Consider the following 1,066-nt stretch of genomic DNA (forward strand, 5'->3'; position numbering starts at 1 on the left):
ATTTCGAGAAAACTCAGCTGAGTAAGGTAATGGAGGTGCTTTTTATATATTGGCATAAACTGTTAACTCAAGTTAATAATAGATAATGATTTAAAATACTGAAGTTAGTATTAACAAGGCTAATATAGGTGGTGGAATTTATAATTAAGGAGTAAACCCTAAAATAGAAAAAAGTTTGATTTCATTTAATTAGGCTTTGTATTATGGAAATGATTAATTTTCTTATCCAACATAACTTTATAATGTCAACTATCAAAGTTTTTAATATTAACATTAAAATTAGAATTAAATTATATTTAACAATTTTAAAAGTGGTGATAAATTTCCTAAATTTATCTTTGAGCTAAGAGATAATAGCAGTAAACATGTAATATATACTGAAGGATAGCAAATTACAGCTCAAATAAGAATAAGTACAAAGACAGTAAATTCTTCTCAATATTATTTTAGAGGAAATACTATCCAATAAATTGATCCTATCAAAAATATTTTTATATTTGATGATCTAGACTTGATAGGTATTCCTAATTCCTACTTGATAATAGAATTTATTTCAGACTCAATAAAGATATTTAACAATTAAACATAAATATTTGAAAATAATTATACATTTGAAGTGCATGTTAATTTTAGGAATTGTGTTTATGGAGAGATCATTAATTAGTATAACAATTATAAAGAATGTTAAACTTGTGAAGATGGCAAATATTCATTAGACTTTGAAGCATGTTATTCCTGTCCTTCTGGAGGATAATGCTAAAATGGAGTAGTTGATCTCTAAAGTGGATTTTGGAGAAAAGATGAGCATAGTTTATAAATATTATAATGCTATAATAGATTATAGAATTGTATAGGAACATCATTTGGAAATAATGTTTGCCATTAAGGAAATATAGGACCACTATGCGAAGAATGTGATGTAATTAATTAATTAATTAATTTGATAATATTTTTAAAAATATTTATTTATACAAAGATTCATGGAGAGTTTTGGTAGAAAAGCTATACAAGAAGTTCAAAGTTTTAGTGTGAGTTATGTGAAAGTATTAGATATGATTTTTGGAAA

At 24.5% G+C, this 1,066-nt stretch overlaps 2 protein-coding genes across 2 annotated transcripts in view; both read left to right on the forward strand. All coding sequences in view use genetic code 6, as the record gives it.

Annotated features, from left to right (window-relative positions):
* TTHERM_000551211 (hypothetical protein) overlaps positions 1-21 on the forward strand; it is a gene marked incomplete at both ends in the record, with an annotated part of 1,385 nt that extends 1,364 nt beyond the window's left edge. The window contains one exon of the mRNA XM_012795936.1: positions 1-21. This exon is cut by the window's left edge and continues 613 nt beyond it. Coding sequence (XP_012651390.1) covers positions 1-21 — 21 coding nt within the window.
* A 64-nt stretch (positions 22-85) lies between these two features.
* The window catches only part of TTHERM_000551222 (hypothetical protein), a gene marked incomplete at both ends in the record, with an annotated part of 1,808 nt that continues 827 nt past the window's right edge, over positions 86-1,066 (forward strand). Inside the window, one exon of the mRNA XM_012795937.1 lies at positions 86-1,066. This exon is cut by the window's right edge and continues 325 nt beyond it. Coding sequence (XP_012651391.1) covers positions 86-1,066 — 981 coding nt within the window.

Source organism: Tetrahymena thermophila, assembly GCF_000189635.1.
Source record: "Tetrahymena thermophila SB210 genomic scaffold scf_8254786, whole genome shotgun sequence".
In the NCBI taxonomy this organism is placed as follows: domain Eukaryota; phylum Ciliophora; class Oligohymenophorea; order Hymenostomatida; family Tetrahymenidae; genus Tetrahymena; species Tetrahymena thermophila.